At 36.3% G+C, this 12195-nt stretch overlaps 1 protein-coding gene across 1 annotated transcript; it reads right to left on the minus strand.

Annotated features, from left to right (window-relative positions):
* Positions 1-1252: 1252 nt before the first annotated feature.
* Positions 1253-8578, minus strand: LOC117330199 (AN1-type zinc finger protein 2A-like). Its single transcript, XM_033888422.1, has 12 exons — positions 8432-8578; positions 7854-7896; positions 7404-7455; positions 6246-6377; positions 5637-5681; positions 4925-5040; positions 4442-4569; positions 4066-4123; positions 3854-3875; positions 3484-3569; positions 2947-3037; positions 1253-1814 (listed from the first exon to the last, which is right to left on the minus strand). Exons 1-12 carry the CDS (start codon positions 8484-8486, stop codon positions 1773-1775), a joined length of 870 nt encoding a protein of 289 aa, XP_033744313.1. The 5' UTR covers positions 8487-8578; the 3' UTR covers positions 1253-1772.
* Between the last annotated feature and the right edge of the window lie 3617 nt (positions 8579-12195).

The raw sequence follows: 12195 nt of genomic DNA on the forward strand, positions 1-12195 counted from the left end.
ATATAAACATCCCAACAAAACCATGCTGAATCAAACTATGTCATGGATTAACGATATCGGACAACGACAAACACATCCTAAAGATTTAAGCAATAATATTCATCTTATATGAGTGACCCCTTGTATATTGATATTAGAATACATTTGTAGTCATATTTACTAAATTTTTAAATCAAGTTATTTTTTATGCTTTCTTTTATTCTAACCTGGGTCCTGTTCATTTATCTGAATGTAACATTTCAGGAATAAATCTTAAGAGACCTTCAGATATTGACACAGGCTTAAGATTCGTCTGAGTAACAGACCTTCAGATATATTGTCACAGGTTTTAAGACTTGTCTGAAAGCAACATAAAAACACTTTGATTTGTCCTGAAATGAACAACTCTGGTCCAACCGTTTGGACTGTCACAAGTGAAAATGGCCCAAATTCACACATTGACATGAATTCTTCATCAATAATCATGAAATAAATAAGTAAATATTTGCCATTATTAGATCACTCAATTTAATCCAGCCCTTGAATGGTATTTAGTCTGCCCATGTTTATTATACTTTAGTTAAATATTAGAAAATGCCATTTTATTATCTTGCAACAAGCCGACTGCCTAATTTATGTCGAAGTAGGAGTGTTCACCCACGAGGCCAACTCGATTTGCACTCCTCTCGGAAGAGATAGTTAATAATAAACATGTGCATGTATGTGTCATAAATCCTTATTTAGTGAAACTCATCACTCACACACTTAAACATGGTCGCCACCATCTTGGAAGATAAATCTTCCAGCTTCGAGTCGGAAGAGGTAGAAGATCTTCCAGAAGCAGAAGAGCTACAAATCAAGTGACTGGAAGTTACATTCTAGAAGGAGAGTGCAATCGAGTTGGGCTCTGGGCTTGCTACAGGATAAATACGTATGAGCAACTGTAAGTTTACCAAACTAGACAAAGATACAAACTTAATATGCAATTTCAAGTACTGAATAAAAATGAAAATACCTGAGGAACAAAATAGTTTTGATACCACGGAATTTGGTGAAAAAATACTGTGGTACAAAAACTTGGTAAAATCAGGACCATTACAAACATTTTGGCCTTAAATTCAAGCTTAAATTTACCGTAAATCAGGAAATCAATTCAGAAATAAAGACAAGCGTTCACTAAATACTACACCCTGATCATCTTTCATCCACTTCTTTATATACACGTATATCATCACACTTATAACTGAAATATCTCTGGACATTACATTTTACATTTTTTTTTTTTTTGGTAATTGAAATTTTTTCAATTCATTTCCAGTTTAAAAATTGAAATATAGGATGTACATCTAGTATTTCATGTCATGCACTCTCAATCTCTTAAATTCAATGACAATCACAAGATTCTCCTTGGGCATATAACCAAGTTATTTTAATTATGGCCAATTCTATGTTGAATAATGCATAACAACTTCATCAATTCAACCAGTACTAGGGTTCCATTTATGCTACTGCCAGGACGCATCCACAGATATATCTGTGACACAGTTAGCATGCATTACGGATACTAGTCATGGCCTCGGAGTTGCATACGTTCATGGTCCTATCGGGAGAGACTAGAGGCAGGACGGTGAGGTCACACAAAGCTTGGTCGGAAGACTCACAGACCACAGTTTATTCAGTGACGGCATCCCAAAGCCTATCGGGGGAGGCTAGATGCAGAGCGGTAAGCTTCCCCGAAGCTTGGTAAGGAGAGACCATTGTATTCAGTACAGGAAAGACGTCCCACAGTCCAGTCAGGAGAGACTACACGACGTCTTGTTCTGACCGGTCCGCTGCTATAACAGAAAACAAGATTTCATTGATCCTCACGCTGTCATCTTCAAAGCCTGTCAGACAAAAAAGGAAAAATTTAATATGAAGCCATGTAAATATTTATATATTAGATCTTAATGCCACAATGTGATGTTTGTGAGAGGTGAATGATTATGCCAGCTTTTTTGTAATGCTGTTAAATATTTGTTAGCCAGGCAATACCATGCATACTAACAAAGAACTGTAGCTCTGTATAGTATTGGCCAGGACAATTTTCGTAAATTCCACTCCCTCAAAGAGGTACTTGTATACAATTACTGTAGGTTGCATTGACATATGGTCAGAAGGACAAACAAAGGCATACAGTCAGAAGGAGAAACAAAGACATACGAACAGAAGAACAAATAAAGGAATGCGGACAGAAGAACAGGCATACCAACAGAAGAACAAACAAAGGCATACGCACAGAAGAACAAACAAAGACATATGGACAGAAGAACAAACAATAACACCAGACAGAAGGACAAACAAAGGTATACGGACAGAAGAACAAACAGGCATACGGACAGAAGAACAAACAATAATACACGGACAGAAGGACAAAGGCATACGGACAGAAGAACAAACAAAGGTGTACAGACAGAAGAACAAACAAAGGCGTACGGACAGAAGGACAACAAAAGTATATGGACAGAAGGACAAACAAAGGTATACAGACAGAAGGACAAACAAAGGTATACGGACAGAAGGACAAACAAAAGTATATGGACAGAAGGTCAAACAAAGTTATACGGACAGAAGGACAAACAAAGGCATATGGACAGAAGGACAAACAAAGGCATACGGACAGAAGGACAAACAAAGGTATACGGACAGAAGGACAAATAAAGGTATATGGACAGAAGGACAAACAAAGGTATACGGACAGAAGAACAAACAGGCATACGGACAGAAGGACAAACAATAACATACAGACAGAAGAACAAAGGCATACAGACAGAAGAACAAACAAAGGCATACGGACAGAAGAACAAACAAAGGCATACGCACAGAAGGACAAACAAAGGCATACGCACAGAAGGGCAAACAAAGGCATATGCACAGAAGAACAAAGGAATACGGACAGAAGAATAAACACAAACTTTTGACACCTACCCTTCTACGCTGCTGATCCCTATTGGCCTCTTCTTGGCTGGCGGCAATTGCCTGGGCCAGTAAAAGGTCATCCTGCTCCTGCTGGGTCATCCTAAAGGGCAAAGGTCAAAAGGTCAATAGACGATAACGCTTTTAAATTTAGCAATGACTTTAAATTTTTACACTTTAAAAAGGAAGACACTTTGTGTACTATGGGAATCATGGTGAATACTTCACATGGAAAAGACCAAGGTACATAATGGTAATGTCTGAAATCTGCCCTAATATCTATCATGTAACAGGTGGGTAGACCTGGTACTTAAAACATTGTACAGTCAGAAATAATTGTACACACAAAATGACAGTTCTATATACAGACTACCACAACATGGTACATCAAATGGATAACTTGTGAGCTACATAAATTAACAGCTAAATATGTGCCTTATATAATGTACATGGGAAACTGCTACATGTCTGTTGGATATATAGCTTTATATAACATTTACTTTATCACAGATATGGGTAATAGGTCTTGGGATGGGGTTGGATACTTACGTCCTGTTAGAGGTATTTGTGTTGGAAGGTGCTTGTGACTCTGACATGGACATCTGAATAGCTCTCGCTAAAGCTTCTTCCTCTGTCTACAAAACACATTACAGGCAATAATTAGTAATCTTACTGAGTTATTGAAGTTAAATCTTCCACAATATTTTCCAGTATTTTATTAATAACATTTGTCAACTGATTTCCATTACTGTCTATCTTCTGGTTATAAACTTTAAAAAGAAATCTTTCCTAAATAAAGTAGACCTACTTATACATAGCTGTAAAAGTTTGCTGTGTTAATCACCCCTTGGACAGCCAGGGTCATTTTGAGACGGGGTCTCCTTGTAGTAGCTTGTGGCTACCTAACTGAACAACATACGGGAGGCCCATCGCATGTCTTCCTGAGTAATTAGGGTAAAATATCTTGCCCAAGGACACAATCACGTTAGAACAGACTGATCCGTTTCTCAGCTTCCTGAGAAACACTACCCAATACGGGTAGGGAGCAACGAACCACACACCTCGGAACTTTACTCGAGGTTATGTAGGCCAACATATCCCTTTAAAACAAATGTATCCAATAATACTCACCATGTTCCCTTGTACAGACTGCCTGCCTGTCTGTCCCATCTGTCTTTCTCTTCGCTCCCTACAAAAAACAAAATGTACCACAAGATATAATTAAACTTCATTGAAACTGAGACGGAATATGAGTAGCATACAGTACATTTATTCTTAAAAAATTATTGAAGTTTTTAATTCAGGACCAAAAAATTTCTATACGTGTACATTTACTGATGTTTATACTGTAAATTTGAATATTTGGCAGACATCAAAATATGAACCATCAAAATATCATAAATTGTCACCATATCAGAATGAACAGATTATTTTCATCCAATCCTGTTCTATATAAGGAACATAAATTCTGATGTAAACTGAAATTTTAGTTACTCTCTGTGGATACCTTTCAAGTTCTCGGCCAAAGTTGCGCTGTGTGAGTGTCGTCTGCTGCGGTTTGGACTTGGCCGTCCCTGGACCTTTGTTTCCGGATGGTTTAGAGGGCTGTGGCTGATTTCTAAAATAGCTGCGGCTCTGGAAGTATAAATCATCACAATATTTTATGTTCTTTGTTCAAATATCTTTTCACAATCAATTCAACAAGAGTGGCGAGGAATGAATTCTATCACTTGTAGAATTCATCAAACAACTGTTTGGTTCTTTCTGAAAAAGACTTGCAAACAAATCTCTTATTTGACCTTTGACCTTAAAGTATCTCATTAACCTAATTGCAAAACCTTACACACCATCTGTGGGCATTATAGAGGTTCAACAAGTTTCATTTTATACAAAATCAAAAAATATTTTACTGGCATATGGAAAGATAATAATTTATTTGTTTTTTAAATTGAAAAACAATTTATTTTAAGGGAGAAACAGTTGAACCTACCCTGTCTTGGAAATTCCTCGGCCTGAATTCTCAAAGCCTTCACAATCATGGTCCATTTCATTTCTGTGTTTCAAGCAAAAATTCTTTTGGCATTTATCACAAGTGACAGGAATGAGCTAAAACAAAGAAAAAATCAAAAGCATAAATTACTTCAGTGTAAACTTTATTTGACAACAATTGCGAAACAAATTTTACCATCATATATCAACCACTCTTGTTGGCCCAGATGGAAGCGTGCGAGGAGTTTTATTGTGGGAGAAAAACTGTAGCACCCAAAGAGAATCTACGTGGTCAGATAAGCCCCCCACACCTTTTCACATCTGATCGGGGAATTGAACCCCTGGCCACCTTTGTGAAAGGCAAGTGTGTTAACTCTGTGCCACCTGACCACCCAAATTCAAAGTTAAGATGCTTTTTCTAAAGTGGAAAAAATGTTTTTTTGGTAGAAAAGAGGAACAATAATTTAGTTTTATATATTAGAAAAGATCTGATGAATAATAATTTCATTTTGTATCTTAGAAAAGAGGAAAGATCATTTTATTTTGTATATTTGAAAAGAGGAATAATAATTTCATTTTGTATCTTAGAAAAGAGGAAAGATCATTTTATTTTGTATATCAGAAAAGAGGAATAATAATTTCATTTTGTATATTAGAAAAGACGAATAATAATTTAATTTTGTGTACAATGAGGAGTAAATAAACACACTTACTTCCTTTTGTTTGCACCCTTTGTGTGAACATCTATTTGTATAAATCTGAAAATTGAAACAATAAAATTTACAATAAAAAGGCTTAAGGTGATATGTGTACAATTTCGTATACCAACTTCTAGCTGCAGACAGGTTTAGCCAAAAATCTTATACCGGGTATATGTTAAACGTATATATACCAAATAAGACTGCCCCTCACGAGATAACGGTCTGTTTTCTGTGTACAACCTTACACATCAAAAGCTTTATTTTCTCTTTACCTAAGATAATATTTATGAGACTATTGCTAATAAAATAATCTTTCTGAATGTTTCCTTAAAATTCTTTATAAAATTATCCATTTCTGAGAATTATTTAAGTCTTGATTGTATACTGGTCTTTTGACACCCATTGATATTTGAGTTCTGGACTCAAGGTTTTCTTTTGATTTTTCAAACTACGTGTACTGTATATTTTTATAGACACTTGTACACATATAAATGGGAAATTGACAAAAGAAGACTTACATTTTTCACTTAAATTTTTTCAATTTTACTTGCAATTCTTCGTATTGTATTTATATCTTATAAACAAATCAGTGAAGTGGAGTAAAGTTGATTTGACACCAACCTTGCGCCGTTTTCTTGCTGGGTCCGATTGACAATCATTGTCAATATGTTGTCCAACTACCGCATCTGGCACCTCGTCTTTCTTGATAGGCACTGGCTTGTTACACAGGGGACATACAGGAACCTGATTATCCTATAAAAAAGTCATATACATTATAAAGCATCATTCCTTACTATATATATATATATATATATAGCTACATTCTGGCAGCTATTTGAAGGATTCTTTTAAGTTAAAATTAAAATTGCAAGTAACTTCTCATGCTGTATCCCCTCAGTGTGTAGTGCAAGTTTAGTTTTGTAAACATTTTCATTTTGTGAAATAATTTACACATACAAGTAAACTAAATTCATAACATTACTTATAGTAAACAAAGGAGAACATTGAAAAACACATTTTAACTTAACATGATAAATTGTCTTTGTATATAATGTAACATGTACTAGCTTGTGTGATCATTGACCACATTGACATCACTCAGATGACAAAACTCTCAACAAAGACCACCCCCATTATAAGACCATATGATGCCTGTCCCATGGGTGGTCTCATAAGAGAGGGACCACTGTATAAAAATTTGAGGACTTATTTGAGAACCACTTCTATCTTACTATCTAATCTCTGTACATTGACAGCAGTACTAGTTGTACCCACCTTTTTATAAGACTCTGTACACTGACAACAGTTGTACTCACCTTTTTATAAAACTCTGTACACTGACAGCAGTACTAGTTGTACCCACCTTTTTATAAGACTCTGTACACTGACAGCAGTTGTACTCACCTTTTTATAAGACTCTGTACACTGACAGCAGTTGTACTCACCTTTTTATAAGACTCTGTACATTGACAGCAGTTGTACTCACCTTTTTATAAGACTCTGTACATTGACAACAGTTGTACCCACCTTTTTATAAAACTCTGTACACTGACAACAGTTGTACTCACCTTTTTATAAGACTCTGTACATTGACAGCAGTTGTACCCACCTTTTTATAAAACTCTGTACACTGACAACAGTTGTACCCACCTTTTTATAAGACTCTGTACACTGACAGCAGTTGTACCCACCTTTTTATAAAACTCTGTACATTGACAGCAGTTGTACCCACCTTTTTATAAAACTCTGTACATTGACAGTAGTTGTACATGTACTCACTTTTTTATAAGACTCTGCACATTGATGGCAGTTGTACATTATGTGTTCTCCACTGAAAAAGTAAATACGTCATTTTCATTACAAAACTACATATACATGTACTTATACTGGCATTTATCATAGAATGTTTCAGACCAATAAATGATGACCATCCGCATGCAGTGGGATGTCCAACTGACCTCTCCATTAACATTTAGCATCATATATATTATCCAATGTAATCGGTAACCAATCATCGGTTGTTTTACTCTTCTAATTCATAGTGATGTATAATCGGCTTAAAATCAGAATTGAAGATTGGTTTGAATCTGCATGCAGGGCAAACCGATCCAATAATTGGTTTTCTAAATCAGTTTGACAGTACTTTCAGGTAATTGGTTATTGTGTTATTGGTAAAAGATTGTTCACAGCCCAAAATGTTCATGTTAACAGCACAGCAATAATACTTACCAAAAGATCTGTGAACAGGCATCACACTTCATTGGCAGAAAATCTGGAAAAAAAAGTGATGACAAATTAACATTACCAAAGATCCAAGGTACATGGTTTGACGCTCCCTACTTACCGTGTCGGTTTGTTCTCGCGATCGGAAGCTGATAAAAGAGAGTCATGTGTTCATGGGCTTCCTGTATTGTTCAGTGAAATAGTCACCAACTACTACATAGTGACCTCAAAATGACAAGTTTATGCAGTTTATGGGGCGATAAACCCAGCAAACAAACAAACAAAATCGAAGTCTGGGCTTTTCAAAATCATGTGATAGCAAAACAATAACAAACCCATAATTGAATTACCACGAAGCTGATTTGTTTCAGTTTCGCCAGTTCGTGTTTTATTAAATTTTGTCAATTTGATATCAACTACGTTACTGCTTGCTACTCTGTCCTGTATTAGACGATTATTTGGAAATGTTATGGTGATCAGCTCATGTTTTGAATGGAGGACTGATCACTGACAATCATACAGTAAAAGGGTGTTTGTCAATGTTGTATGTTAATGACTCGTCCGACGTCGTCTAAAAGACTTACCGAGTTGTTTACAAGACTTGTTTGAACAATGGTCTCCTAAATGTGGTAATTCCATTTTGGTATAATATATAAAAGCTAGAACAACGTGTTTTCACTCCTTCTTCACCTTCGACTGTGCAGTGACAGAGCAAATCTCTGCTATATAACACGGATATTGCGTCACTTCCGTTTTCATCCGGAACTCCTTTTTAAATCACTATTCCAATGAAAATCTCCGATGAGTTCAGGATGTTCCGTTTCAGGTACTTTCCCGAAAAATCTGGGGTGTTAGTCAGATAGGGGACGTGATTAGGTCAAAAACGGGATTGACTGCTACTGGAAGAGAATACCAATGTTCTCGTTCTGTTTTCCATTCTGTTCACATAACTAATCACTATTCACTATCCGACGTTTAATTGTTTTCTTTTTTTTAACGTGTAGCTTTACTATTTTTTGATACCATTTTTTTTCATATCAAGAAGTTAAATTTTTTATGTAAATTATCGAATTCTTGATAAAAAAAATAGGCACTGTTTCACTATTGGACTATTCATTATGGCTGCGCATCCAATTCCTGGAATGGTAGCTGTATTTTATCGCGTAGATATTAATTTAATTCAAGTAAAAAAAGTTTTATATATTTTTCATTACACTTAATTATTTTATCAATGAAAACAGACGATGTTGTGCGAGGAAATGTTGTAGATTCTACATGTGTTTGGTACAATAAATATGATAAAAAGTTTTTGATACCGAGGGTTATTGTCCAGCTCTTTCTAATTTTCCGGGGAGGTGCAAATAAACCATCCATCTATGACGTTTCTGCAACGTATGTCTGCTAGCTGGGAACGATCGAGTTACACAAACAACACACTAACCAACGCCTACCAAATTACAAGCCTGTTATATTACAACTACATGTACTTCTAAAAAGTTGACAATATGAGAACAAAGCAACACACACACAAAATTAAGAGATAAGTTAAACAATATAATCTCAATTAGGATAAATCATTGAAAAATCTGCACACGTTTATATTCATAGAAAATATAGATACTCTAAACACAACTCTACAATTTACTTGTCCGTACTTATTACCTAATGCAAGAAAGCCATAGTTCAACAACTGATTATAAAAAGAGTCTATCGATTTGAGACGTTACACCAGTAATTCTGGCTCTATCGTTATATCCTATCCGACCTGGCGATAAAAAGTCAGAAACTTTCCGCTGTCGGGCGAATAGTCAGTTTCCTGTACCCGACTGCTTGGCGTGTAGTGAAATTGTTTTCCGTTACCCGACAGAATAGTCAAACACGTTCCGGTGCCCGACTGATTGGCGAATGAGTGAAACTGGTTCCTGGCACAGGGACTTGAGAATTACGGTTACAGTCTACATGCATGTCACATTTGTCGTCGATACCGATGTTAGCTATTCGCTAATGATGGCGCTTCTTCATAATCATTACTATATATGTACAGTTTGCGCATACAATGTAGTTTAAAAAACTTGGATAAAATTTGAAGGGAACATTACGCCAATGGCTGTTTAATAGAGACTCGAAACAATTCAGAGTGGGATGCTAGAACCACGTGATCAGGTAGGACATTCCAGTGGTCAATTACCCTCCTGGCAAAGGGTCCCTGTTTCTTGAACAATTTGCAAGAGTTTCTTCTGATTTTATTTGAATCTACAGGAGTAAAAAGCATATCCTTGACTAGAATATCTATGTTGTTTATAATTGTATCCAGTTTCTACCATGTCGTTCCTTAATTTTCTGTATTCAAGTGTTGCCAAGTTTGAGTAATCTTTCAGGATAGGAAAGACTTTCTAAACTTAAAACTCTTTTGGTAGCTCTTCGCTGGACATTCACAACTGCGATTTGGTCATTTTTAAGCACTGGATACCAAACTTGGATGGCGTACTCTAACATTGGTCTAACAAGGCTTTTATAGAGGCACTGGAACATATTTTCATCCATAAAGGTGAAGGTCCTAAATATAAGGCCTAAATTTCTATTCGTTTTTTTGACACACTGATTCACGTGTTCATTAAATGTAAGCTTGTTGTCAAATATTACACCTAGATCTTTCTCGTTTTCAACTTTTTTTTATCTCAATTTGGTCATGACTTGATTTCAGGAACAGGGTTGGATTCTGTTTCAAATTACCAATGTTCATGTGTTTACATTTAGCAATACTTAATTTCATTTTCCATTTTATAGTCCAATCTACAATTTTGTCTAGATCGTTCTGGAGTTCTGCTACTTGACTACCTCTCCTAAATAGTTTAGAATCATCTGCAAAGAGTTTTACCATGCTAGACAAATAAGAAACAGGACAGGACCTAAGACACTTCCCTGAGGAACTCCACTTGTGACATTGACTTAACCAGACCTTTATCCGTTTACTTTAACACATTGTCTTAATTCCGACAGGAAATCTTTAATCCAATCTAGAGTATTTCCCTCCATTCCATAACCTCTTAGTTAGGATAGTAGATGTTGATGAGGAACCTTATCAAATGCTTTACTGAAGTATAAATATACTGCATTCATATTTTGTCCGTCGCCAATGATTGTTGCCCAGTACTCCTAGTAGTTTTGTTGTACAGGATTTACTAGCACGGAATCCATGTTGATGTTCCGAAATCAAATTGTTGTCATCCCCCCCCCCCCCCCCCCCCCCCCCCCCCCCGCCCCCCACGGACCGCGGACACCGGGCAGGAGGATGGGACGTTGTGGTTATGAAAATGTGTTATAACAAAGAATACAAAATTTACTAATGATTTAAATTCATATTTGTTTCCAAATTGACAACAGTCTGCTCATAAAAAAATTGTGTATGTTATGCACATCATTCAGTCTAACGACATAATGTACACAAACATGTAAGTCGTAATAACGACATAGCTTGAACCAAAATAACGAGATAACTTAACTCGTAATAACGAGATAACGTAACTCGTAATAACGAGATAACGTAACTCGAAATAACGACATAGCTTGAACCAAAATAACGAGATAACTTAACTCGTAATAACGAGATAACGTAACTCGTAATAACGAGATAACGTAACTTTGGTTTGTTTTTGTTTAACGTCCTATTAACAGCCAGGGTCATTTAAAGACGTGCCAGGTTTGGAGGTGGAGGAAAGCCGGAGTACCCGGAGAAAAACCACCGGTCTACGGTCAGTACCTGGCAACTGCCCCACGTAGGTTTCGAACTCGCAACCCAGAGGTGGAGGGCTTGTGATAAAGTGTCGGGACACCTTAACTACTCGGCCACCGCGACCCCGTAACTCGTAATAACGAGATAACGAAACTCGGAATAACGAGACAACGTAACTCGGAATAACGAGATAACGTAACTCGAAATTACGAGATACACTAAATCGTAATAACGATAGCTTGAATCGTAATAACGAGATAACGTAACTCGTAATAACGATATAACGTAACTCGTAATAACGAGATAACGTAACTCGGAATAACGAGATAACGAAACTCGTAATAACGAGATAACGTAACTCGGAATAACGAGATAATGTAACTCGTAATAACGAGATAACGTAACTCGGAATAACGAGATAACGAAACTCGTAATAACGAGATAACGAAACTCGTAATAACGAGATAACGTAACTCGAAATAACGAGATAACGTAACTCGAAATAACGAGATAACGTAACTCGAAATTACGAGATAGACTAAATCGTAATAACGAGATCACGTAATTCGTAATAACGAGATATATTTCAATTTCTACTCAAGTTGGACTCGATGA

Source organism: Pecten maximus, chromosome 6 (genome assembly GCF_902652985.1).
Source record: "Pecten maximus chromosome 6, xPecMax1.1, whole genome shotgun sequence".
Lineage (NCBI taxonomy): Eukaryota > Metazoa > Mollusca > Bivalvia > Pectinida > Pectinidae > Pecten > Pecten maximus.